General features: G+C 38.0%; 1 protein-coding gene across 1 annotated transcript in view; it reads left to right on the top strand.

The window, feature by feature from the left end:
* UNC13C (unc-13 homolog C) overlaps window positions 1-24860 on the top strand; it is a 523285-nt gene that overhangs the window by 432600 nt on the left and 65825 nt on the right. The window contains exons 24-26 of the mRNA XM_059700746.1: window positions 12606-12694; window positions 17289-17438; window positions 22377-22500. Of these exons, the coding sequence (XP_059556729.1) occupies window positions 12606-12694; window positions 17289-17438; window positions 22377-22500 (363 nt within the window). The remainder of the gene's footprint in view (window positions 1-12605; window positions 12695-17288; window positions 17439-22376; window positions 22501-24860) is intronic.

The raw sequence follows: 24860 nt of genomic DNA, 5'->3' as shown, positions 1-24860 counted from the left end.
TTCTTTATTAGAGAAGCTAATGAAACTGGAAATACTGAGCTTGGGGCCTTCTCCCTTCATAACATTCGCAATGCCCATTGCTAAATTCCTTATACATAATTTAAAGGGAAAAGTCAAATTAAGTAAATGAGTGTCTAGCTTCTAACAATATAATCTGTTAGAGGCACAGCATGGACCCTAGCTCTTTCTTTCCAACATTTAAACATTTTTTTCTTCGTCCTTTCCTTTTCTTTGCCCCCTTCTATTCTCCCATCTCCCTTTCTGCACAAAGTTTCTTTTCTCTCATTCTTTTCCATTTTTATATCTTGTAATTTGCTGCCAAGAAAAAGCTTTAGGCAGACCCAATCAGTATTGCACATGGGTTGATAAAATGTGAGAGGAAGCAAGTCCTGAACCCAAATCTAAGTGTAACATGCAGCCTCCCAGACAGAAATAAGCTTTATTATTAATAGGGAATTATGTTAAGATTGCTCATTGCTACACTTAGCCTCCCCTGGGCACCAGCATCTCAAAATAACGGGCAGAGACCTTCCAACGCAGTTATCTATAAACAGCAGTGTCTTTACTCAGGGCTTTTACAAAGGTGAAAAGGATTTTATTCAGAATGACAGAATTCACCCTTTCATATGAAAAATATATGTAGCACTTAAAGCAGGCTTATTCAAGCCTTTAAAGGCCCACTAGTGCCAATTTCCAGTTTTTCCTCACAGTGGAACTGCCTATAAAATCTTGACTGGCATTGCTAAGGGAAACTTTCCAACCTAGATCTTTTCCTTCTTTACGGAGTTTCTTCTTATTTTCATCCTCTACCATCGGTGCTAGGATGTGCACTTCTTGCCACAAAAATCTAATTAGCGAATGATTGCTTGTGCACTTGCTCACAATAGCTTTGATGCCATGTGTTAATTAGTTGGCTTCTAACCACAGTGTTGCTTGCCTCTCCTACTGTCTGCGTAGTGCTGGCCGCTTGCAGGCCTGGCTGCGTGATGCTGCAGCTCTCAGCCGCTTTAACCCACCCAAGGTTGGGGCAGCTGTTCTTTCTTTGCAGGTTGAGTCTTTTCCTCCTGCAAACCGGAAGAATGCCTGAAACCTTCTTTGGGGCGGAGGAAAGGGTTACTCTCTGTACAGAGTGCAAGATGAAAACGTTGCCTAACACGAGGACAATTTGGGGCTGCTGCTGTTGACAGCGGCTCCCAAAGCAGTCGCGAGAGCAGTCACTGTTAACATCTGCCCGCACAGTATCCTGTGCCCCGTGCTGGCACATTCTTTTCCAATTTAGGAAAAAATTATCTAAAGGAAAAAGCAAACCATGAAATTCCTTCTCTTATATAGTGAATTTCCAACATGCTTCCCTGCATACAACTGAAGAGCATGTTTTGGCATAACAACTTTCTGATGACTATGGAAAGGTTGTGGGGTTTTTTTAATGTCACACAAACTCTGGAGCAAAAGTAACCTTTAGGAATGATGCCCAGCGTCTTTTCCTTAAAAAGCACCCCAGGTGATTTTTTTAAATGTGCGTATAGTTTGGGGAATCCTTATACTGAAACAAATAAAATGGCCAACCCATAATATGGGGTGACTTAAGATAGAATTTTCATTTTTTTTATATCACGATCTCCAAACTATATTACCTGTCCCTTTATCACACACTAACAATAAAGTGATTATCAGGATGCCATTGTGAATGATCGTGTTATTATCCTACAAAAGCACTAATAGCTGAAAAGCAAAACAGATATATTTTGGTTATGTTATTTTAATAGCTTTATTATTTCATGAGTATAACTTCAGTACATATCAATTGCAAATAAATACCTAGTCTGTATTCATTTTTTCATAAATGCATAATGGTATGGACAGGACTTAGTTGTACTTTCTTGATCTGCAATATAATTTGTACAAGTACATGAAAAACAAAATCATAAAATCTAAAATTTAATTTCAGGAATTCATAATAGTCATTATGAAATTCTACAGAACTTATTGATTTAGAAGAATTATAACTGTATTGTGTAAGCAGAAGGCACTTCACGCCTTCACAAACCTGTGCTGGTGCAATCTTCTTGAATGGTAGAATCCATAATTATCACCAGGCCTATTAACCTATTGACAGCACTTCAGATTCTAGAAGTTAGCCATTATTAAAACATTTAGAGGAAATGGGGTTTGTTTGCTTACCTAAATTCTCTAATTCTGCTAAACATGGAGGAAAACAATTAGGTACAACAATGTTATTTTTATTAATGTGTTTCAAAAATTTGAATTTTTTTACTCATCTCATTGTGGTAATCTTTCCTGAACAGGGCCAAGGAATCTGGAACATAGCTCCATCTACCTTAAAATGTATATATTTTATTGAGCAAATTAATACTTGTTTTGTTTCAGAGATGAATATCTATATTAATTTTCATTCTTATTTCTTTTTAAAATATGTTTCTATTGACTTTAGAGAGAGAGAGAGAGAGAGAGAGAGAGAGCGAGAGATAGAAACATCAATGAGAGAAACATCAATTAGCTGCCTCTTTCATGCCCCCTATTGGGGATCAAGCCTGCAACCCATGTGCACTGACCGGGAATCAAACCAGTGACCTTTGGTGCATGGGACAACATTCAATCCACTGAGCAACACAGGCCTGGGCTTACTTTTCATTTTCAATGATGACTTTGATGTATCAATTAGAAATCGCATCTGAGTGCCAAAGCATATACATGTAGCTGAGTAAAATATTTTAGCCATATGGACTCAGTCTTCGGCTACGTAGACCAGAGAGCACAGAAATTATCTTCTGTCATATTTTACTTAGCACTATCCTCTCAACTTTATACTTCCTTGGCAATAGGGGATTGAAGATCACTGCTTTATAGGAAACACTATTCCATGCCAGTAGTTCTTGAACTTCAGCATATATCAGGACCACCAGAAGCGCTTATGAAAACATTGCAGAATTCCATCCTCTGAGTATTTGATTAAATTGGTCTGGAGTGGGGCCTGATGATTTACACTCATAATAAATTTCCATGATGTTGATGGTACTGGTCAGAAGACCACATTTTGAAAATTACTGCTCTTTGCTTCTAGAGTAGCAATCAGGTATTTAGGAAATGGCTCAGAATACCTTTTTCATATCCTAACTAACCTTCTTAATGTATTTTGAATCTTGAGAACATGGGATTCAATTGTTTGAATGCACCTTAAGTCAGTGTGCAATAGTGCAGGAAAATATTTGGATTAAAGAATATAATATTCTCAAAATATAGGTAGCCAATTTGTAGTCATAAACAAATATCCAGCATATTTTTAAGCATCTGGGAATTAGCTTACATTTTATATTAAATTTTATTAAAAAAGGTGGTGTAGTCAAAGAGGCTAAATGTTCAGCCTAAATGATGTCTCACCTTTACTCCTTAACATCCTATCTAGTAAAAGAGAAACATGGTAATTGGCATACGACCACTACCCTTCCCATTGGCTAATCAGGGCAATATGCAAATTAACTGCCAGCCAAGATGGCGGCCGGCAGCCAGGCAGCTTGAAACTAACATGAGGCTTGCTTGCTTCAGTGACAGAGGACTCCAACGTTCCACGCCTGCCGTTGCAGGCCTCTGAGCTGCAACTCTAAGCAACTATGTTACAAATATAGAAGCTAAACAAAACCCCAGAAACCTGCTTTAGTCCCGGGCTTCAGCCAGCAGGAACGTAACATTGTAAGCAAAGGCCAGAAACCTACTTTCAGCAGCGGAGGCCGAAGAGCTGCAGCCAAGCCTCAAAGCTAAAGCTGGCCCAGAATAAAAAAAAAAGAAAAGAAAAAAAGGAGCGGTTGGGAGCTTCAGTCACCCGCCAGCGTGAAAACAGCCCTCAGTCCCTCACCCAGACTGGCCAGGCACCCCAGTGGGGACCCCCACGCTGAAGGGTGTGTGACCAGTTGCAAACAGCCATCATCCCCTCACCCAGGTTGGCCAGGCACCCCAGTGGGGACCCCCACACTGAAGGATATGTGACGAGCTGCAAAAAGCCATCATCCCCTCACCCAGGGTGGCCAGGCACCCCAGTGGGGACCCCCACCCTGATCCAGGACACCCTTCAGGGAAAACCAGCTGGCACCCACCCGTGCACCAGGCCTCTACCCTATATAGTAAAAGGGTAATATGCCTCCCAGCACTGGGATCAGCGGAGCCGCGAGGCCTCCCGGCACCAGGATCAGTGTGACAGGAGGCAGCGCCCAAACCCCCTGATCGCCCTGCGGCTCTGTGTGTGACAGGGGGCGGGGCCACAACCTCCCTATCCACCCTGCTCTGTTGTGACAGGGGAAGGCACCCCAACCCCCTGATCAGCCCTGCTCTGTGCCTGATAGGGGGGAGCTCCCCAACCCCATGATTTCCCTGTGGCTCTGTGTGTGACAGGGTGAGGCGCCCCAACCCCCTGATCGGCCCTGTTCTGTGTGTGACAGGGTGCGGTGCTCCAACCCCCACCCCTGCTTCGGGCCCTGCTCTGTGTGTGAATTGTTAGAGCCATAACCTCCCCATCGGCCCTGCCCTGAGTGTGAGAGTGGCGGCGCCCCAACCCCCTGATGGGCCCTGCTCTGTGAGTGACAGGGGGCAGTGCCCCAACCCCGTGATTTGCCCTGCTCTGTGCATGACAGGGGATGGTGCCGCAACCTCCCCATCGACCCTGCCTTGAGTGTGACTGGGGGTGGTGCCCCAACCCCCCAATCGGCCCTACCCTGAGCGTGACTGAGGGTGGCATCACAACCTCACGATCTGCCCTGCTCTGTGCATGACAGGGGGTGGCACCTCAACTCCCCAATCGGCCCTGCTCTGAGCCCGACCAGGGGCTGCATCTAGGGATTGGGCCTGCCCTCTACCACCTGGGAGCAGGCCTAAGCCAGCAGGTCGTTATCTCCTGAGGAGTCCCAGACTGTGAGAGGGCACAGGCTGGGATGAGGGACCCCCCTCTCCTCCGAGTGCACAATTTTTTGTGCACTGGGCCTCTAGTAGCGATATAATTGATATGTAAGGAGAATCAATCTGCTTTTTTATCTCTTTTATAGCAATTACAAAATAAAATTAGAAAATATTTCTTAGATGTCACTACATAATAGAATAGACAATTTTAACTGTATCATGTCTTCCTTTATGTCTCCTAAGGCAATTTCCAAAGTTCTTCCTAAGTAATTGAAGGGTCTATTGTTACCTACTTTTATCTATAGAGGGGTAAGTGTTGAGATAAAAAATAAAAAGAACTCAAACCAAATGCATTGTGCCTCAAGAAGCTTACAAATAGTAAGACCTTGTAAAATAACAGTTAGAGCCAATATTCCTTTTAGTGTCCACTGAAAGAGTTATTTAAAAGCCAACTCCCTGTTCTGTCTGGACCTCTTTAATCATCACTTCCATTGAAGTTGATCACTTCATGAAAAACAGGTTAGAGCACACTGAATATGAAGACAGAATGTATTAGTTCATTCAACACACATTTATTTCCTGAGCACCTATTATGAACTGTAAGTTTTACTAGACACCAGAGATACAATAAATACTAAGGTATAGACCTCACCCTCAAAGAACTTGAAGTTTATTAATGGGGAGTCAGAACAATTAAAGAGGTAAGGTTTATTGGTGAAGGATTCCCCCCTCCCCCCAACACTTTCTAAACTTGAAAAAAATACTTCAAATGAAAGTTGTAGTTGTTATATGGTATATTCCAACAAAAGAGTACACGTTAAACCCTTAGCCTGTTATTATGTAAATAAGGCTCAAAGGTGAGATGTCTTTTGGCTGAATGACAGTTATTTTTAGTTTCATGGCAGCTGATAACAAGAACTAAATATTTTCATTGCTGGCCTTTTATTTTAGCAGTATGCAGATATTGCCTGGTTAATTTCTCCTAACCATCTCCTCCATTGGTTAACAAATCGGGCTTACCATCTCAAGGCATTTGGTTGATTTGAAGCACAGAGACAGTTGGATTCACTGCATACTCTCTTTAATTAGAATGAGAGATAGCTAGTGATGTTTTTCAACGTTTTGAAAGCAAGAAGTTAGAAGCATGAATTTATAGAAATACCTCTACTATAACGCTTCATTGAATTATGAATAGCATAAGGAAAATGCCATGGTCTAACTCTAAATATTATCTTGTACATTCTTTGGGAGGGTATCTCCTCAGAGGACTACAAAAAGAAACAAAAAACACGCAGGGCAACTTTGGTAGATCTGCGGCATGTTTGTCTGTAGTAGAGAAGAACATATAGTCTTTATTTATGACTAGAGGCCCAGTGCATAAAATTCGTGCACTTGTGGGGTACCTTGGCCCGGCCTGCACCCTCTCACAGTCTGGGAGCCCTTGGGAGATGTTCAAATAATGGCTTAGGCCTGCCAATCGGACATCCTTAGCACTATCACAGTAGCAGGAGAGGCTCCCACCACCACTGCTCTACTTGCCAGCCGTCAGCCTGGCTTTTGGCTGAGCAGCGCTCCCCCTGTGGGAGCGCACTGACCACTAGAAGACAGCTCTTGCATTGAGTGTCTGCCCCCTGGTGGTCAGTGTGCATCATAGGTACCGGTTGTTCCGCTGTTTGGTCAATTTGCATATTAGCCTTTTATTATATAGGATAATGTACCATGTGATCCATGCTGAACACTGTAGATCTACAAAGTGATTTAAGGCATTCCAAAGCAAGTAACTTCATACTGGAATCACCAGGGATTTTTTAATACTTTCTCAATAATATATTTTAATTTGAGCCAGGCATTTTTAGGATAAGTAAATTTTTGGTCAAATAGAAGGTTTGGAGAGAAGTAATCTTTTCAAAACAAAAGAAATAACAAAGCTAAGATCAGTTTATAAGAAATTGCTTGAAGTAATTCTCTGATTGAAAACTACTAGGAGGATCAGCAGGTACTATGATCAGATTTGGACTTTATCATAACAATTTCAGGAACAGTTAAGAAGACGAAATAGAAGAGGGAAAGCAAGGATTAGAACATAACTCAGAGATGATTACTAGTACAATATAATCTCAATGAGAAAAATTTTGCAGTAGAAAAAAAAGAGGGTAGGAAAGATGGAGAAAATACTTCAGAGATACTATCAATTGTATTGGGCATCTAAGTGACTGTGAAAGGAAGAAGAGAAAGGAGTCAAAAATGACTTTCACAATTCTGCCTTAAACAATCGTATGATATCAATCAAATTAAAGACAATAATAAGAGCTAAAAGTTAAAGATGGGCAGGTTAGAAAATGACTCTTACATATGTTGAGTTTGAGGTCATCAAAGTAGAAAAGGCTAGTCGATACAGGGGAATATAGACATGATATGACAGGCAAGTATCCTGTTAAAGCTACTAGTATAAGATAATAGTCTTGGGGATCATTAGTATAGAGGTGATAATTGATGCCATAGGGAAGAGTATGATTTTTCAAGAAGAGAAACTATAGTGATAAAAAGACTGTGAATGGAAAATTGAAGGACATTAGTATTTAAGGAAAAATAGAGAGAAGTCAATAAAAGAGATAGACAAATCATGGACAGAAAAATAAAAGTGGTAGAAGAAGATAATCTCTACAGAAGCAAGAAAATAAAGAGCTTGAGAAACAACAGTCTGAATGCAGGCTGGATAGGATAAATAGTCATTGGACTTAGTAACCAAGAGATTGTTGGTGACCTATATGTGAATATATCTGTGGAGTATCTAGAACAGAAGTCACACCGCAGAGATTTAATGCATATTTAAAATTAGGATGTGAAATTTACACTTATGTTGTGAGCAATTCAAAGAGTAGAAAAGATATTAGCAAGATGTCAATGGGAAGATAATTCCAAATAAGTTGTTTTTTCCCCTTTTATTATTCTACTTTTTATTTTAACATAAATGTTATTTGAGCATATTTATAAAATAGGGTAATAGAAATAATGATGGAGAGATGGAAAACAGAAAAAGGGATATTTGATGAAACAAAATCCAAAAGAAGGAACCAAGAGCTCAAGTTGAACAACATTTTTTCTTAGAAATGAGGCTTACTCTCTCAGAGAAGTAGTGGAGCAGTTAGCATTTATTAAAGGATTTTCTGCAAAAAACTTGAGAAGTCTGTGAAACCTACTAGACTAATTATTCAATTTTGGACCCTGTGAAGATGAGGTCAATCGGCCTCCCTAATCTGCACTGCTTTAAATAAACAAGTAATGGAAAGTTAACACTGATGAGTTGAACATGCTAAAAGGTAGTCTAGTAGCCTGTAGAACAGAGAAAGGAAATGAGATAGCAATGCACACTGGAAAAGGAATGAAATTCACATTAAAGATTCTTAACTTCTTCCATACAGTCTTTATTTTTTCAAGAGTTTGTAATGAGTTTTCAAAGGAGTTTAAATGCCACTTCCCAACCAATGAGTTATAAATCTCACTAAGACCTTAATGGTTGGTTTAACAATTGCTGTTGTAAGAGGCTGAGATAACATATCCTCCCTTTACATCTCTTAGGGAAAGATTTTGTGCTGGAAAACAAACATGCAGTGTGGGTATGATAACCATATTTTTTGAGCCAAAGAAATATCAGGACATTTTCTGACATGGTCTGGCAAGCAGAAAAATATTTGACTAAGTTGTAACCCCAGAATATATGGTTGCCAAGGAATGAAAGATTCTATTAATAGTCACTGCAAAATAGCGTTTCAAGGATAAGGAGCATTCCGGACATCAGAATTTTCTTTGAGGGAGTCTGTGCATACTTATTTCTTCCTGCCCTTGCCTCCCTCCTGAAATATTTGGTAAATGCCAAGGCATGCAAGGCACTGAGGCAGACCCCTAGATAGAAAGCTAAATAAGATAGAGTTCCACGATGGAAGATAGAGATTTATGAGAGAACAGTCAGAAGAGAGTGTTGTGTGGGCAGTAATAGGAAAAAGCAGAGCTAGAGCAGAAGCTAAAGCTACTAACTGCCTAGGGTGAGCATGTGGAGGAAGATTTGCAAAAGGAGGTGATAAGTGAATTTTCTTTTAAAGGAAAAGTAGAAGAGCTTTAAGGACAAATATTTAAAAGATATCTTTCCTGTTAGCTTTCTTTTCCAGACAAGTTACCAAGGCTGGATGGTATAAAACATCTCAATGGTGTAAAATTCAGACATTAGTTATATATCACTAAGGTTCATTCTGGTCATTAGAGCCACACTTTACTAGCCTAGATTTTGGAATTCTTAAACTTTTCATAGAGTGTCTGTAAAATCTTTTTGTGATCTTTATTAAACTCAGAATTGGATTCAGTATTCTTAAGTTTTCATTGAGTATATTCCTCTTTACATGGATCCATTTGTTGTTTCATTTTTGTCAGCCATTTAAGTTGTTCAGGAACACTACTTCAGTTTCTAATTTAAAATAAATTTATTAACTGTGAATTGAGAATGCTTGAATTTTTTTTTCTTTTTTGGCTTTTAATAATTTCATAATTAAACAAAAAAGGTGCAAGTTAATTTTTTATGTTTGACATCATATAACTTCTGAACTAGGCGAAGTTTAAACCTTTGTGAAAAAAATTAGGTAGCTTCTGACCTTTCCAAAGTAGCCAATAGTTTATAATATATGCTTTTGTTAATTTAGGCAATAAACTCTCCAAGCCCAAATTATTATTTCTTATAAACTCTAGGGAGTTTATAGGAATAAGGAAAATTTCCTCAATTTGGTCATATAAAGAAATGCAAAATTACTCAAGAATTGGTAAATAGTGAGCATCTATTAAAGGACTTTCTGCAAAAATTTTGAGGAGCGTGTGAAACCTACCAAACTAATTATAATTATAACACACTCTAATTATAAAACCATCTCTTCAGGCAGTCTGAAGAGATGGTTTTATAATTAGAGTATGGTATTTATGCTCATTATTATTGCAAAAGACCTAAAATTTGAATATCGGACTCAAAATTACCGTTGCTATTTTAATGGTTTATGGTATGATTTGGATAAGATAAACATTGAATACTTAACTGAAACTAAACATTTTCTAGGTTTCTTTTATCCTTTTGACCTGGTTATAAGTAAGCATTGTCTGTCAGCACCTACTTAGAAACCCATACTTCTCTCAGGAAATGAAAACTGTCAACCAATATTTAAAATTCTATCGTTAGACTATTTCAGATTTTCAAGTAATAGCCAATTATTTGATAAGAAATCTCCATTCACAAAATACCTAAAGTGGACTAAAATAATTTATGGGAAAAAAGCATAATTTTACCCAACTGACCTATTTAATCATTTTGTGTGATTTTTAAAATCATTTTCTTAACAGATGAACAAACTACCTCAGAGTAGATATCAAACTAGCATGAAAACACAATCAGATTTTAAATAAGAACCAACCACATTTCCTGAAGGGAATCCTACTATCTGAGCCATTTCCTTGAAGGTGGCAGGTATGTTAGAAACTATCACCTACACCCACTTTTTCCAAGATGTGGGGAACCTTCCAGGGCTTCTCTTATATTCCCTATTCTGCAACATTTTTATCCAAATAAAATCAGATTAAAGTTGGTCTAAGGACAACAGCAGTAAAATATAACAAAAAAATTCAGTTTGCATGGTTCTCTAGGATTGGGTAGGACAATCCACATACTTACTTTGGTTGAAGTTTGAGGAGTAATGGTTTATTAGACTAATCGTGCTTCAGTGCATATTAGTGGAGGCCTTATTACACAGGTACTCTCTGGTTGTCTTTATGAATCACTCCTTGCAACTAGTTGCAGCTGAATACAACTCTCAAGGACATTCTGGTTTTCCAACTCCTAGAAAAGCCTACTAGTACATTTGTTATGGTGGTCTGTGTGTCTATAGGTAAGAGCTGTGAGCCTATCTGAAAAAACAAACAAACAAAAAAAACAATGGAGTCCAAAAGAATCTAATAGAGAAGAAGTAGAAACTAATCATATTGGCTCTAATAGAGTAGTAGAAACTAATCAATCCTGAAATAATCTGGATTTGAATCAAATTTGACATCAAGGATTAGTTTGATATAACCAACAAAGCATCAGATATCAAATGCAATTTTTTAAATTTCTATTCCAATGTTTTCAGTCACATCATTACAACCTAAAGCAAGCCAGTGGCTAAGGTATATAAATAATACTTTTCCCTAACAGTTATTTAATATTAAAAAATGCTCTTGGGAGGATTACAGGGTCCATGTATCCTGGCTTTGTCCTAGGGCTGGCTCTGAGCGTTTAAACTGATGTTGGGTCCTGCATGTATTTGGTAGAATCATAGTCCTTAGACTCTATTGCTGTAAGTCCTCCTTTAATTTGTTCTATTCCCAAAATTCGGCTTTATCCCATCCTCTGTTTTCAATAGTAGACCCACTTCTATAAGAGCTATAGGTACTAATAATAGGAAACTAAATTTCTCAAGACTCAAAGGAAGATTGGCTTATATTTCAGAGAATAGTCTAGATTTCCCTTTATATGAATTTCTAGCAGCTTGATACAACACATCTGTGAAAAGTCATCCTATTTACAACCCACTTGCAAAACCATAATTAAAAACAGGATAAAATATTCTAAATGCTGGTAAATTTTGTGTTGATCTTAAACACAAATTATAAAAATATTCTGTCAAGATGATAGATTGATGTTTGTTTATTTTTAGAGCATCACATTAAATCTACCTGGCCAGTGTGGCTCAGTGGTTGAGCATTTTCCTATGAATCAGAGGTCTCAATTTGATTCCCAGTCAGGGCACATGCCTGGGTTACAAGCTCAAACCCCAGTGGGGGACATACAGGAGGCTGATGAATAATTCTACCTCATCATTGATGTTTTTCTCTCTCTCTCCCTTTCCCTTCCTCTCTCTGAAATAAAAAAACTAAACTAAACTCTAATAAAAAAATAAGTTGGCTTTTAAAATTTGTCCTGTAAGAACAAACATATAAAAACCTACTTTAATTTAATTAGTATGTTTTTCCCTCAAGATATAAGTACTTAAATATTAAAAAAGAAACTTTAAAAAATAAATGTGTGAAACTTTGAATCTTGAACTCTGAGTCGCAAATTGACACCCAAAAAGAGAAATCAGGCCTGTCACTTTCAGAGAAACATTGAAGAGCTTGGATAATTTGTTTATCCTGTTACATTTAATTCCATACTTAGAAAAATATGAAAACATATTTTAAATGAGATGCAATGCAGTACTCAAAAATTAATTTTCACCAGTTTTTTTTATTTTTAATGGGCCTATTTATTTACAGAGATACAAAGATGAAAATGTTTTTTGAAGCAACACATACATTTAACTAATGCATTGATAGTTTTTCAAAGTTATGACATAATCATACCCTTGAAGCTGATGTTATGCGTTGCATCCCATTGCTGCAACCAGCAAAGGCTTTGCTATCTAGCTGTTATTTGTATGCATGCGATGCATTTCGATCGATATTTTCATGTATAAAAACTCTTTTGATTTATGTAGAATTTCCTAAACTTTGCATTTGACTTCAAAGATAAAGGGGAAAAAAATTCACAAGTGTTTTATTGTTTAACATTACTTTATAACAAGCAATTCTTGTAGGAGAAAAGCATGTTTTCTCAGAACTCCAAAGTAACATTGTTTGTGGTCTCTCTGCAGTTAGATCCTGAAGCTAGTGCTATTCTGAAGGAACTTCAAGTTAAACTCAGCGGGGTTCTTGATGAGCTCAGCATCACTTACGGGGAAAGGTAAGTGGCCTGAGTAGTTATTATATTATACTACGTTTCAGTTCATAGTAGTTATGCCTTCAGTGCTGTTTCTCTCCCCTGACTGGCTAAATCCATTTAACTTGAAGACTTAATCTAAGCATCATCTCCTTTGGAAAGTTTCCATGACCCTGCAATCTTACTGTGCTATCTCCCTCTGTGATCCTCAGGACACTGTGCATCCTTCATTGGCGTGGCACTTACAACACTGCTCTAAGTTATGGCTTAACTGCTTGATTCCCTCCCTTTACTGTATGCTTCTTAAGGGCAGAAGCCATATCTCATTCCTATTTGCAACTCTATTGTTGAGAGCTTACCAATTGGTTATTGAAAGAATGGAGGGAGGAAGGAAGAAAACCTTTACATACATAAGTCCAAGTTGCATTCATGTCATACATCTCAATGTGGTTGTACTTTCAAATAACTGAACTGCATCCCCATAATTGAATTAAGTCCAGATTCTAGGTTTTAGGGCTTAGAAATCTAAATGAAACTCCTCTGTGGGAAATTACTAACACATTCATATTTTCCCCATTTTTTAAAAAATTAGCTCTACTTGTCCATGGCATTGTTCTAAAGAGGGAGAAGTTTATCCTATATAAGATTCACTTGGTTCTCTAGAAAAAACCCGCTACCGTCTCATCATCAAATGTTAAAATAGATCAGAAAGCAAACACATCTTTGAAGAGGTTCTTTAATTTCATATATAATTTGTTTTAAAAGTTTTGATTATTGATTTTTAGAGAGAGGGGGAGAGAAAAAGAAAGAGAGAGAGAGAGAGAGAGAGAGAGAGAGAGAGAGAGAGAGAAAGAGAGAGAGAGAGAGAAATCAATTTGTTGTTCCATTTATTTATACATTCCATTGACTGTCATAGACACCCTGACCAGGGATCAAGCCCACAACCTTGGCCTATCGGGACAATGCTCTAACCAACTGAGCTACCTGGCCAGGGCCAGAATTGGTTTAAATGTTAGCTCAATAAATGTTGACTTACTACTATAAATTATGCGTTCAGTTATACAATGAAGCTTAAAAATTACTCTTACGGCATGGGCTCTTTGGACTCCACTCATTACTCATTGTGTTTTGGAAAGGTACGTTTTAATGGGCATTTTATGGATTAGTTATGTCAGTTGAGATCAGAGACCAAAAAGTAAATGACACTTGAAAGCATCGTATTTTCACTCAAATACAGGAATGAGGCAAAGTAAAGAGAAATCCCTATTGGCCTCCTCTTCAGGGTTAGGGGTGTGTTCTTTGTCTTTGCGGAGCCCATCCTCACAGTTCAGGTGCTGAGGGAGCAGAAGCCTTGCTGGACCAGCGTGGGGCGTCACTCTGCCCTCTGTCTGTGTTGCTAGCTGACCTGGGCGATCCTGCTGACTTGACCTCGATGTGCATAAGGAAGTTGAAGGTTTTGTTGACCTGCAGTTGGAGAGACTGACATTGTCCCAGACATTTGGAAACTAATTGGCTCTGACTTGGGGGCGACACCTAGCGATGGTGCCTTCAGTCAGCTACTTCAGGCTTTCCTCTTTATTCCAGTTGTGAATTAATATGTGATTAGCAGGAAGACTGTTACCTTCAGCTAGGAAGGCAAAAATAGAGATTATTTAGCAAGGCGAAGGGGAGAGAAAAAAGTGGTCAGGAATAGCTAGGGGTGTTTGGAACTTTTTCTGAAATAAGATGACTAAACAGAATGGAAACTAGAGTATAAATAGAAAAATATATTTAAATTACTTTCTGTAATATATCCAAGTCATCTTTATGAGCAAGTACCTTTTACTTTGGATCGTTTTATGTTGTTTGAAAAAACTGGAGCAAACTTCAGTTATGAAATAAGGAGTGGTGTCCTTAGGCGGGCACTTGAAGTACTCTCCTCATACGAAGCCAGCTATTTTAACCTAGATAGTGAAACTCCTGCTTCCCCAATATCTATCTCTTCCTTAGTCTTTGCAAATAGGAAAAATCTAATACTTTGCTTACTTAGGGCTAGAATTATTGGAATAAATAACCCACATGTCATGCTTTCCTTATAAAAAGAGTAATTCTTATGTCCTTGTTGCGATGGTTTGATTTCCCACACTACTAACCAGGTCTACGTCACACACATGGGGTAGGTGGGAAGCCCGTACTGATCAGTGAGATCATGCTGTGAAGTTAAACTGGACACTTTTATCTGAATCTTAGAGTCTAAATTAGTGGCCTAGAGCTTCAAAATTAAGTGCATAATTAATTTCCCAAACTGCATTTTATCTGTTGTTATTAAAACCCACAACAAAATAATTCTACTGTATGGACCTACTAGGATGATTTTGCAGGAAAGCCAAACCGCACATCTGAAGGCTGGGTTCCTGGGTTCCTGGGTTCCTGACATGGTCACAGAGCACCCACCTGGGAACTGAGACGCAGTAATACCACTACAATGCTATCATATAGATGTTTTTAAAATTGCACAGCTTGTGCCACTTGGGTTTTTGCTTGCACATATATTTTTCAGTTTTATTTTTTTTGGATTTTCTATATTTATTTGAATGAAATATTTGGTACCAGCAGCTGGCTGGATTAAGTAAACAAATAATTCAGGAACATTTTATAGGAATTCTTCGATAAAGTGAGTGTTTGGCTTTTTGGGTGCTCACAGAGTCTGTCATTTTTCACTGGTAATAACTCAAGCTGATTAGTAAAGACTTTTTTTCAACCAAATAAGTAGATAGAAAAAATCTTTTTAGGTGAATTTACCAAAAATTGATAGAATGAGATTTTTAGCTGAAATACACGTGTTAGTTCACTCTGGACTAATGCCAAGATAGAAGGCCATTATCTCTCATGCACTGATCCCCTTCCTCCATATTCCTGATCCTACACACAGAGCTCATTTCTGGTGGGGGTTTGCCATATGGGTCTGTTGTAGAAATCTATTTATGCATTTTAGGAATGTGAGTGTCATACCTTTTGCTCAGTCTATCCTCTACTGACTTGAAAATTGGTGCAAAAGGAAGTAGCTATCTCAAAAGTGATTATCACTACCCTCAACAGGACCACTGATGACCCACGGGTAAATCAACAGATCAAAATGTCCAACATTACTTACCTTCCTTTTCCATTGCCCCAAATATCCTCCACCTCTACTCTCACTAAATAAGCATACCACCATCTCCACCACCCGCTTTCTCACCTTCTTCACCCTCCCATCGACCCTCCCCAAAGGCAGGTCTAGCCGGGTAAAAGGCAGATGGTCATGCATTTGAATTCCTTTGGCCCTGAGCCTGAAAGAGGATGTTCCATTGAATTAGATAAATATGTCGAGAGCCAAGAAATGAGCCACATCCATAGGGGCATGCTGATATCCAAGAATCAAGGAACCAGATACAAATGCCGAGTCCAGAGGAGCAAGAATGTTGTCAAAGGTAAAGAAAGTCATGAAGAAGGCACAAAGCAAAGATGGAAACAGGCCAACATGACAGCAGAAGTGGAATCAAGCCTTGACGATGCACTCAAAATTATGGACCAATATTTATAAACCTGCTATAACCTGTCCAGGAACAAGAAAAACACCCAAGTTGAGATCGTTTAAAATTTATCATAGATTTCCCCTATTAGTCAGTTTAATAAAAACAGTCCAGAGTTCAGATTACAGGTTATGTCTCCAGATGTATATTTGGGAATTACCAGTGTATTGATTTCATAAAAGCCATTGGGATTAGCTATGATTGCCAAGAAAGTGATTTTTATGGAGTGATCCAAGGACTGAGCCTAGATGATTACAGTGTAGGGTTGCCAGATAAAATATAGACTATGCCCAACCAAATTTGAATTGCAGATAAACAATGGATAAGTTTTAGTATGAATATGGGGCATACTTGTACTAAAAAATATTCACTATCTGAAATTCACATTACTGGGCATCCTGTGTTTTATTTGCTAAGTTTGGCAACCCTACTCGAATGGCTAACAGTCAGGTAATAATTGAGAAGGAGCAGCCAGTGAGGTTAGCAGTGGTCGGCAAACTCATTAGTCAACAGAGCCAAAGATCAACAGTACAACTATTGAAATTTCTTTTGAGAGCCAAATTTTTTAAACTTAAACTATATAGGTAGGTACATTGTTATTAACTTAATTAGGGTACTCCTAAGGCTTAGGAAGAGCCACACTCAAGGGGCCAAAGAGCTGCATGTGGCTCGCGAGCCGCAGTTTGCCTGCCACGGGGAAAGCCAAGAAGGAGTGGCATCCCAGGAGCCAGGTGAAGAATGTGAACCCAGACACCAAGTATCTTTCAAGAACAGTCATTTTCCCAAATAATTCTCAGACGAACACCTCAGCTATTACTGTGAGAGATAAGGGCCAAACGAACCCCCGCTCAAATTCATTCAATGTGAAGAGCTTTATATGTGTGAGTTCCAAGTAAGCTTTTATTGCAACAACATTTTTTTCAGCTGAACAATTAAGTTTGAAAATTAATGAGCAAGGGAATTCACACTACTTGAAACAGATCAAACTCCTGTGGGTTTAATTTAAAAACATGAGCAAAGAAAGGCATACATGCTTTTATTCAGGTATTTATATTCCTTATTTTTAGTTTCCAGCTTATCATTAAGGAGTGTGTAAAACAGATGGGATTTGAACTAAATCAAATGAGAACAAATGGAAATACTGCATCTAATAAGAACAGTGCAGCAATGGATGCAGAGATTGTATTAAGACCTCTCATGGACTTCTTGGACAAAACGTAAGTTTTCTACCCAGTTTTCTCTTTATGAATTGCCCTAAATTTGACTGATATGGTTTGAAGGGGAACAATTGTTTTCCTCTGTGTAGGACAGTTTTAAAAAGGCTTCTACAATATTAATTCATCAAAAAGCAAAACACTTTTAGTCCATTACTAGTGGCCAAAAAGCAGGAGTGATTTTGAACAGGAAAGGAATCATGGAAAGGAACTAAATATTGGTAACTGAGGAGGTTGCTATTCTGAGGGGGAAAAGATTGAGGATATTATGCTTTTCAGAAAGCATATCATTTTACAACCTGTTGAACATTAAAAAAAAAAGACTGAGTTAAGTCCAGAATATCTGATTTTGTGTCAGAAACCTACTGAGGAAGAGAATAGCACAAATGTGACTAGAATTAATTCAGCTCAGAGGCAAGTAAATAGCTGCCCAACTCAACCTCCAGCAACTATTTATTGAGTGCGCATCTGTACCAAGCCTTAGTCTAGGCATTAGATAGGGAAAAAGAGAAGCAGAGTCCCTACTCCGTGGAAAGTACAGGTTAGTTGGTGGGAGTGGGTGAGAATGGAGGCCTTTATGACCAACTAAGACAGTGTTCTTAACCAAAAAGTTTTGTTTGCTTGCATGTGTGTGTGTGTGTGTGTGTGTGTTTTGTCTTGTTTTGTGTTGTTTTGAAGTTTCTGCTCAGTCCCTACTCTTAGAAGTTCTAATTTCATAAGGTTGGAGTAGAGTCAAGGCTCCTATGTTTTAACATGTGTCCGAAATTGGGAACTGTTGATCTAAAGCAACCGGAGACGTGACTTCTTAAACAGTGATACTTGAAACCAGAGTAGAAGGTAGAAGAGAAAGGCAAAACATAATTTTGAATGCCTACCAAGGGACCGGTGTCATACCTGGTAGTTACATATGTTACTTCATTTAATATTGTTGTGGCAAATTAATTAATGCCAAAGGGACCAAGACAAATGAGAAGGATGCAATTCTTCTCTTTAAAGATAAAAGCAAAGGAAAACCTAGGGGAAACCTCTTCTATATATTTATAACTTCTATTTTAATTCCACTTCCCTTTGCTTATAATCTTACACATGAGTAAAACTACTGTTCCCATCACTTTGATTTCAGTATTTGGTAGGTATGTTAAGTCTTCTTTTCTGTCCTCTATGAGGAAATGTCTAGAAGACAGATGAGTAGGTAATTAGCTTAGCAGGAGGTAAACAGGCAAGTGGGGGAGGAAGAAAGAAGTAGCAGAAAGAAGAAAGGAAAGAAGGAAATAAAGGTAGGAAGAAAAGAGAGAAAGAAAGGCAGGGAGAAAGACCTCTCATTTCTTTTGTTTCTTAATGTAGACTTTTACTCTTACCACCTAATACCTTATACAACCCCTAAACGTTTATTTTATTGTATGGATCTCTACTATGGGCAACACAGGATTGAACCACATGAATACACTACCATTTGGGTGCCCATGTGAAGGTGAATCAAAAGCAGGACAAAGCAATTCTGATCCTCTGAAAACTCCTACTGGAATGCCTTATGTTTTTAGATTTCTAACAGCAGTGTGTAGATATGTTATTTATCATTAGCAAAACTTTGTGTTTTTGGATATACTGTAACCAAAAGTTGTGGGACATACAGAAAGTTTTAAGTTATCCTGATACTGTCAGCTACTAGGTGAGGGACCTTCAATCCATTTTACCGTCTATAAAATGGGGCTAATACATGAAGTGAGTAAACCCGTCTTTTTAGTTTATTTTAGAGTCCTATTTTACTCAGTTTTAATTTTCTATTTCTGATTATACTTTATTATATCTTCATACATATAATTATAAGTATTAGTAAAGACGGTGTATAAAGATAGAAAAAACACCTATGAGCTTCAAAAATTTGTGACAGAGATTTGAAAATTTTTGGCAAGAATTATTATATGAGTCATAAAGAGTTGAAAGAATTCTAGGGGTAATTCAGAGTGCATAACCCTAAAGCCACTTATTAGGGGAGATTCTTTAAAAGTCATATTAATTCTATTCTCAAGATTAGGAGGGAAAAATAAGGAAGATATACAAGTAAACACAATAAGGTCTAAAGAAATAATCTCCTGGTCAGACAATCAGTATAAATTTGATTTGGGTTGTTGTTTTTTTTTAAATGATTTTTATAGAGAGAGAGGAAAGGAGAGCGGGGCAGAGAGAGCTGCCTTCAAACTGGCAATCCTATAGTACCCTGGGCAATGCCCAACCAACTGAGCTACACCAACCAATGCTGATTTGGTGTGGGTTTTTAACGATGGATTGGGTTTGAATATAGGGAAATGAGGGGCGAACGTTTCCAGGGGGTGAGAGAAAAGTTGAATATGTTATCATGAAAATCTTATCAACTATATGACAGGATTTCTCCATGGTCAACTAACATGCAGGGCATTTGACAATTTTCTGGTCGATTGGTTCTGTGATCAGAGAATCTAGACAGCTCTGGTTCCAAATATATGCTTCTTGGCTTACATCATCAAGTTGATTATCTCTGACTAAATTAAGGGAGCAGTTGCTAGATGCCCCAACTTGGGGTGTGTTGTTGTTTTTCCTGTTATTTAAAATTAGCAATAGTGAGCTGAAAGTCTTCCAGGTAGCTTTGAGAAAGTCTCCTTGGAAATTGTATAGGCTCTCTTGGTCTTTGTGCAGCTTCTCTAAATAAGACATCTTATTTGTTTATGTTTCATTTTTTCTACCACAACCTCACCACTCTCTAAAACGAGCTGTAAACTTCCAGCTGGCAGAAATCTCACGCAGCGCTGCAAACATGTCAATGATTCTACACCCATTCATTCAGTTCCAGTCTAAGCAGAGGTCGTTAGCATGCCAAGTACATGAGCTGCCCATAAAAACAATATCAATTCTTAAACTCGGATCTTTTAAAAATGGAAATTACACATCTGCTGACAACGTGGCAGATTTTTTGCATCTTACATTATCCTAGGGATTCCTCTGCGGCTAGAGACATCCTGGTGTTCTGCCGTGAGACATCTGCTGGCTTCTGCCCTATGTCCAGACGTTACCCTTGAACAACTGTTGCTAAATGACAGGGGCTACAGAGTTTCATGAATATGCCTCAGGGTTCCCAACTCTCCTCTTCATCCAGAGGAGGTGTTTTCATGCATTTTTTGTTGTTGTTAATCCATCTGAGGATCTTTTTTCCATTCATTTTTAGAGATAGTGGAAGGAAGGGAGAGAGACAGAGAGAAAGATACATCTCTTTGAGAGAGACACATCGATTGGCTGCCTCCTGCACACACCCTGATCAGGGCTAGGTATTGAGCCTGCAACCGAGGTCCATGCCCTTGACCGGAATTGAACCCAAGACCCGTCAGTCCATGGGCCGATGCTGTAACCACTGAGTGAAACCAACTAGGGCTCATGCATTTTTATATATTCAGTATTCACACTCTATAGTGTTAGGAGAAATACTTCTATGTGAAAATGCGTTTTGGAAATCTCTCCCTGTGCCTCTCACATGTCACATGCCTTTAAATATTAATTATTACTTTGATTACTTAAATGTTAATTATATATTTAAATATTTAAAGCAGTCAATTCTACCTCTCTCAGAGCCAGAACCCAGGTTATAATTCCTGAGTCCAAAAGTATACAGAGTACTTAGCACACTGTCATCAGTGAAGTTTTCATGACATCTGTGACTCACCTTTGGCACACTGTGAAATACGTTTGATTAGCTCTTCTTAAAGTCTCAGAGTTCATTGTCATCTTTTGGGACATCCAGTAAATATTTATGCAGCAGTGTGTCTTCATGAACTGCTGGGCCTTCATACACAAACACATTTATCAAGGACTGTGTGAGGCATGTGGATTTAGAGAAAGGGCCTGGCGCTGCATCTAGCCCTCACTTACCGGCTTCCCTTCTTTGGGCAAGTTCCCTAATCTCTCTGAGTCTGTTTCTGACTTCTGAAATGTATACAGTAATAGGTGAGAAATATCTGTAGAAGCGGTTACCAAACAATGATGTTATATAAATGTTAGATGATGTCACCATCATTATCTCACCATGGGAACAATTTGTAACAGATGCCTTAAACCTATTAAAGTTGGTAAATTAGGAATATTAAAACAAAACTGAACTCGGAGAAACAGAATGACTTTGGTGGTTGACAGAGGTGGGGGATGAGGATGTGGGGGAAAGGGTGAAGGTGGTCAAAAAGTACAAACTTCCAGCTGTAAGAGAAATAAGTCCTGTGGATATAACACACAGCTTGGTGACTGCAGTTAACAATAATAGATTATATATGTGAGAATTGCTAAGAGAGTAGATCTTAAAAGTTCTCATCACAAGAAAAAATTATAAATATGTGAGATAATGGATGCTATCTAGACTTATTGTGGTAATCATTTCAAAATATGTACATATATCAAATCATTATGTTGTACACCTTAAACTTACCACCATGTTATATATGTCAATTGTATATCAATAAAACTGGAAAATTAATAAAGTTGATAAATATCGGCTCTTGAGGGAAATTGTATGCATCTTTGCCATGTTGTTATGTTGGCTCAGAGCCAGGTAGTGATCAAATGTGTTTGGCAGGTGTTTGGCCTGAACCATGAACACAGAGCAGGTGGTAAAAATAAGTCAGGAATGAGGGTGAAAATCATGTATTTGGGGAGCCTTGGTGTCAATTTGGGAAACAATTTAAGGAAAGAAATGGTCTGAATTCATTTTCTACTAATTATCTGCTAATTTTCTACCTAATGTATCATATGATGAAATAGACTTTTGATAGGTATATTTTATTTGAAATTTAGCATTTGAATACTGTAAAGGCCTATTTGGGTATTTGAACCACCGTATTGAGAAATGGGAATCTCTAATCAATAAAATAAGTTGAAACCTGGATAGGAGATTCATAAGTGATTATATGTCTTATTTTACTTCAGATTGAGTCTCTCAGCAAAAATCTGTGAGAAAACAGTTCTGAAGCGACTTTTGAAAGAGCTGTGGAAGCTAGTTCTAAACAAAATAGAAAAACAGATTGTTCTCCCTGCTCTGACAGATCAAACAGTAAGTGTTTAAACTATGTTTGATTTTACTTTCAATAACCCATCTAATTGATTTCTGTTTTAGTGAACGGATTTGATCCAGATGAAGTATAAATTAAACCTACTTTGAGGAAAAGTGTTTGGTATACAATGTCTTAATAATGATCATTCAAATAACATTCTATGCAAATCAATTTTACATAATGGGAATAGCAATCACACTTCATCTCTTGAAAAACTGTAGCAAAGTTAAACTTATAGGGTTATCTGGTCTACACACATAATTTTTTAAATATTACTGTGAACCTCCAAAGAATTCGATTTAGGCTAGAACATCCCCACTGTGTTTCTTTCTGAAACCTCACTCTTTAAGGAGATAAATTCAGCACTACCATATGGGATTTTTTTTTTCCATCTGTACATTTTGCTTTCATCTATTACCTTCCCCCGTGGAGGTTAATAGAGGAGACATCTTTTAGAGGATTTGAAGCACATAATTGTATCATACACAGTAAAATGGAAAAAGAACCGGAAAGGTCGATTGGCAGCAAAGTTAGACCATGGCCAAATGGATACACAGTGCTAGGATTCTCAATTCCTAGGTCCTGAGCCAAGTAAGTTAAAAAATAATCCTAACAAGCACCCATTATAGAGTAGTTTTCTATTTTTTTTTCTGTGAGGAAGACAAGCTGATGAAAATAATGTGTAATTTAAACTAAAATCTGTGTTGAGCCCTTAATTATGCACACCCAGTCCATATTTATCCAGTGAAATCATATAGAAAATATTTTCATGTGAAGTGTTTCAAGATGCAAAGATACATATGTTTTTATTGATTTACTGCCAACAATGGGTGATAAAATATAAATTAAGTTTTGCTTCATGCCATTAATGTGTGGTATTATCATTTGTACATATGAGTAGCCAAATCACATGTGAACACCCACCCCCCCCACACATAAGCACACACACACACACACACACATACACACACACACACCACACCCCCACACAGACCCTGCTCTGCTACAATATGTAAGGCATTTCTAAAACACCAGTTAGTGATCATGTAATTGGCTTATATACAATTTTCCTAGGTGAGAGGCTTTGGAATATAATAGAAGAACTATAAACTTCAGAAAAAGGAAAAAAGAGGACTAAGCTTGGTTATTACATAGGCAAGTGTCCTTTCATCACCAATTAAAAAAAAAAATTATTTTGTCTGGCTGGCATGGCTCAGTGGTTCAGCATCAACTTATGAACCAGGAGATCAGGGTTTGATTCCCAGTGTATGGTGTACATGGGGCAGCCAATCAATGATTCTGATCATTGATGTTTCTATCTCTCTCTCCCTCTCCCTTCCTCTCTGAAATCAATAAATATATATTTTAAATAATAATTTCAAGTGGGGGGGGGAGAGAGAGAGTCCACGTGTCCATAAGCCTTCGATCCAGAAAGATGTACCTTTCATGACTCACACATGGCAGGCTACCCTCCCCCTGCTTGTATGGGTATTGTCTCAGCCCATAACTGTACTCTCTTGTTTTGTTGTTCTTTGTTTGGGGTATGTTTTTGAATTTTTAATATTCCTTGAAGCAGCCACTAGCCTCAATGAACTACCTGCATGCTACCTCCCAAAGAAGCATTTATTGTTTTTGACAGTTATTTGTTAACAAAATTACATAAGCTTCAGCAATGCTGCCCACTGCTATTTCCCCCATGAGTCCTACTGTTTCTAGTGCACAATTCTGTAAAGTATGAGAAGACATAAATCATGACATAGCAAAAATACTATCAATGACATTTCAGATTTGATATAGACCTTCCCCGTGAAAGCTGACCATAACCTCAATTTTCTCTAGCATTGAGATCTCTCAGTATGAAGCTATATCACTTATTGATTCATTCCATATATGTTCTTTGAGATTCTACTACAGTACACTAGGTACTGTGCTGGGTGCTGGAGATAAAATAAGGCAAAATAAATCAGCTGCTGTGTTCATGAACTTAGTCATTTCTAATTCCCTAATGAATATACAGGCTCCACTAAAAAAATGGAGATTTGTTACTCCAGAATGATTGTTTTTCTTACAGTGAAAATATTCTAGATTACCAATGAACTTAGTCAAAGTTATTACTTTTCTTGTCACATTTACCAATAGATATTCCTCTAGCTATTTATTTTAGTAGTGTGGTGGATGGCTTATTCCAGTACTTTATTTCCAGGATGTTAAGCTTCTAGGAAGAGGCTACAGCTGAGGGAGGGCTTGGGAGGGCAGGTCTCTGAGAATTGGCACAACATCTCAGGAGTAACGGCTCACCTTCCTCAGCTCTGTATCTTAAAATTTTGCAGATTTATTTTGGGAAGGAATGGAATAAAGG

The sequence above is a fragment of the Myotis daubentonii genome, chromosome 1, assembly GCF_963259705.1.
Source record: "Myotis daubentonii chromosome 1, mMyoDau2.1, whole genome shotgun sequence".
Taxonomy (NCBI): domain Eukaryota; kingdom Metazoa; phylum Chordata; class Mammalia; order Chiroptera; family Vespertilionidae; genus Myotis; species Myotis daubentonii.
The sequence above is the reverse complement of the archived record's forward strand: the minus strand, read 5'-3'. Positions and strand labels throughout refer to the sequence as shown.